Here is a 3,751-nt window from a genome sequence, read left to right on the forward strand (position 1 = left end):
ATTTGTTTCAAACATTCCTTTCTTAGATTGTGGCTCAAGCTATAACCAGGATTCAATTCTCTAATATTGCTCTACCTAGCATTGACTAGAGACTGACTGTGCACGGGATAAAGCACTTGCTAAATTCACATGAGCATGTTGTGGTTCAGTTGAGCGGGAGTTTCAGTGAATTTCTTTTTTCTTTTTATTTTTGTTTCAAAAATGTAAAACAACAACATAAATTAAAGGATAAAATTTCCAATAAAAAATTGATATAAACATTGAACATTATATAAAAAAGTTAATTTAAAATTTCTTGTCATGTGATCGGTTGTTCTCAGTTTTCAAGTGATGTATTTATATATTAACCATTAAAAAACAGTAATGTCTAACGGCTTTAAATTTTTAATCAAAGTATAGTTTTTAAAACACTTCTTAGTTAGCTAGTTGGTTTTACATATATATATGATTGGTAAGATATGGACTTTAGTTTTAGAAAAGCACACTTGAAAGGAAATAAATAATAAGACCCGTCTTGATTGTTTTCTTCTTCCCTGTTCATGCATGGCTCACATCCCCACTTCCAATGGTCACTTTTCACCTCGCTACCATGCTCACGCTAGCCCACTAGCGCCCCCACTCACACCACCCTGTTGCGGTGTGCGTTACCACAATGACAATGAGGGAGGTGCTAGCGTCCCTGCTGAAGCATCACAACGCACAATCTTACATTATAGTATCATCACTAGAGTCTTTATGTAAAACTTTGTGCTTGATTGGATTATAAATATCTTGAGGATGCTGGAAAATATGTGCTTTAGAGAAAGACATTTATAATTGTTTTTCATTCACTCTTTTAACAATTTTTATAATTGAGATAAACAAATATTTCAGAAATAAACCTAACCAACATTAATGGTAAATTACATAAATGAAAGTCGGTTTTTAACCATTTGACCCAAGTGACCTTCACTTTTTTTGTTCATATTAACTATCCAAAAAAAGAATAACTAAAAAATAAGCTCCCGTTACATATCACTAGCTTGAAATATCACCTCATTTTTTTTGTCTTCCAAATAACCCATCAGCTCATGAAAATACTAGCCTCATTAACCTCTTACTTTCTCTTTGTCATCTCAATCTAAACTTCAACAGATTTATAATAAGATGTCCCAAACTAGATGTGTAAAACCTAAGGGTAAGTGTAGTGGGACGACTAAAATGGGCGATAAGGGGGGTGGGGGGACGAGAACTTGTCGCCTGTTTATGTGTGAGATATATATATATATATATATATATATATATATATATATATGGGATTACAACACCATTACACCCTTAAAACAAAAACTTACATTTTGCTGACTGAGCGCTACATTACGCAAGTCACCCCATTTTATAGTCCATTCATTACACATAGCCGAATTACGTTTAAGCTTAAGTAACACGCTGAAGGGGTTTAAATAAGTGCAACTAAGTCCCACATTGACAAGGTTATGGTGATGAGTGGATCACTTTCCCCCATATTTGACCTCTTTCCTTCCATAAAAGACCACTTTTTCTTTACCTTAGTTCCCAATTTTAACAGACAAGGCAATTCAATATTAATAAATCACATCCCTTCATTTCTAATCCTGTAGTTGCAAAATATTAAAAGTGTTATATTCTATATAAGCAAATAATCATAGTTTTGTGTAAACAGCAATGTAGTTGTAAACAAAAACACTTTTTACTAATTGTCATCTGGATCCAAAGAGACATTTTAAAAAGATATGTTAATAATAAGTCATAACGCTCATATACCAGTGGTATCTAAGAGCTACGAGAACCGTATAATTATAGTTATCGAATATACATAGGAAGGAATTTAACAAAAGCTATATATTGTTCAATAATATACATACATATAAAATATAACATGTAATTTATTGTCGTTTTGTGGCTTTTTCTGTTTTGAACTGTTACGCCTCTTGAACAGAGAAACAACTTCCGCCTTGGACTTGCCCGACTCCTCATTCTCAACAATATTCACATCTGTTGTTTTCTTCAACTTTAGAATCATAACTCGAAGCTTTGTAGCACGAGACTGCGGTGGGTTTGACTTAATTTCCTCAACCGGGACAAAACCGAACAAGTCATCTGAGACGGAAACACCCGTGCTATCGCCGCTCGAACCAGACTGGAACAGTGACGTCAGCTTCAACTCACTCTCATCATCTTCTTCTTCTTCTGACTCATCAGATCCATCTGAATCTTCTTCTTCTTCTTCACAGTTTTTAACATGCTCCTGAACACCAATTTCATTCCCTGGTAAACTGAACTCCAAGTCAAAAAACGGTCCGTGGTCGTCGTCGTCTTCGGTTTCTGACGTCTCACTGCTAACTGCAGTGACAATGGCGGTGGGAGTGATTAAGTTATCATTCTTGGTTGCATCAACACCGTTGGTTCTCCGGTATCTTAGCAAGCTGAAAGCCTCCATTATTGGGAGAGCCAGAATATGGAGGAGTGAAAATGAGGAAGAAGAAAAGGGATGGTGTTATTTAGTTGGTGGTTGTTTAATAGCAATCAAGTACAGAAACAGAGAGCAGAGAGTGAGAGTATGTAATATTTATTCTTTTAGTTTTGCCTGCAATATTATCAAAGTTATATATATACTACACTATGATTTTATTTGTGTTTTTTAATAAAAGATGGTGTGTACAAATACGAGGCTTTGGAGTCTAAAAATTAACAAATCTGGAATGTGGTTCTAGGTTTTAATCACTTTGGGGATTTAAATATGCGTCCTCTAATGTTTAATTTGTTTAAAGTGATTAAAGTATTATTCGACAAATTTGGAATGTGGTTGTTTATGTAGTTTATTTATTAAAAAGAGAGAGAAGAATATAAAAAACACGTAGTCATTTGGTTCGTTCATTCAAAACCAGAATTATACGTTGCCAACGACTTATGTTGGAACATCTCAGTTCATTGACAAAGTCTGAGAACAAAAAATCAGTAATCGCAATTTTTATCAAACAATCAAGCAAAAGGACCAAAATAAAGAGAATCATCAATTTAATCATTTTGACAAAAACAATGTTATCAAATTAAGGCCACGAAATTCGTTAGATTACAAATTTATCCTTTATGGTGCCAGAGGAAGATGACTGATGCAGGAAAAATGGTGTCGCTAGAGAAGGTGGCAAATGAGTTTAAGGTCGGCACAAGAGATTAAGGGTTGACGCACGAGGTGATGTGTTGCTTCAAATGGTGAAAGAGAAGAAAAATAATGTCACATATGGTATATAGGGGTTTTCACATGAGATGCATGACAAAAAACTTAAGGCTATTTTTGTAATTCAAAAATGTAAAGACTATCATAATATTGTTTTTAAAAGGTATTTCAAACCGTTAGCAAAACAGTTATGTTTAACTACCAAGTCGAGTTAAACAAATTTCATAATTAAATTTGTTAAATGAGTAAAAATGTTAACCGACCAACTCACTTTCCGGGTAGACGAGTAAAGTCTCGTGAAGATTTCTACGAAACTACACCCACAAAGTTTTAGGTACAACAAAATATACACATACATGAATTAACCATAGCAAAAATGAACATGAAAGCACCTCGGATAGCCGGAACCTTATAACTTATAACTCTTTCACCGAAACACTATAAAACTCCGACTTTTCCATGTTGCATCCCCACACTTGACTTTTGCTACTATGGCATGCCTGAAATACCACCGTTAAAAAACTACATAAGTAATACAAACAGAAAATAAAATCA

General features: G+C 34.3%; 1 protein-coding gene across 1 annotated transcript; it reads right to left on the minus strand.

Moving 5' to 3' along the window:
- Nucleotides 1–1,867: 1,867 nt before the first annotated feature.
- On the minus strand, nt 1,868–2,499 carry LOC143561104 (putative membrane-associated kinase regulator 2). Its single transcript, XM_077049246.1, has one exon. It carries the CDS (start codon nt 2,456–2,458, stop codon nt 1,868–1,870), a length of 591 nt encoding a protein of 196 aa, XP_076905361.1. The 5' UTR covers nt 2,459–2,499.
- Between the last annotated feature and the right edge of the window lie 1,252 nt (nt 2,500–3,751).

The sequence above is a fragment of the Bidens hawaiensis genome, unplaced genomic scaffold (assembly GCF_021521415.1).
Source record: "Bidens hawaiensis isolate Kalapana, Puna unplaced genomic scaffold, B.hawaiensis_p1.1 tig00020536_1, whole genome shotgun sequence".
Taxonomy (NCBI): domain Eukaryota; kingdom Viridiplantae; phylum Streptophyta; class Magnoliopsida; order Asterales; family Asteraceae; genus Bidens; species Bidens hawaiensis.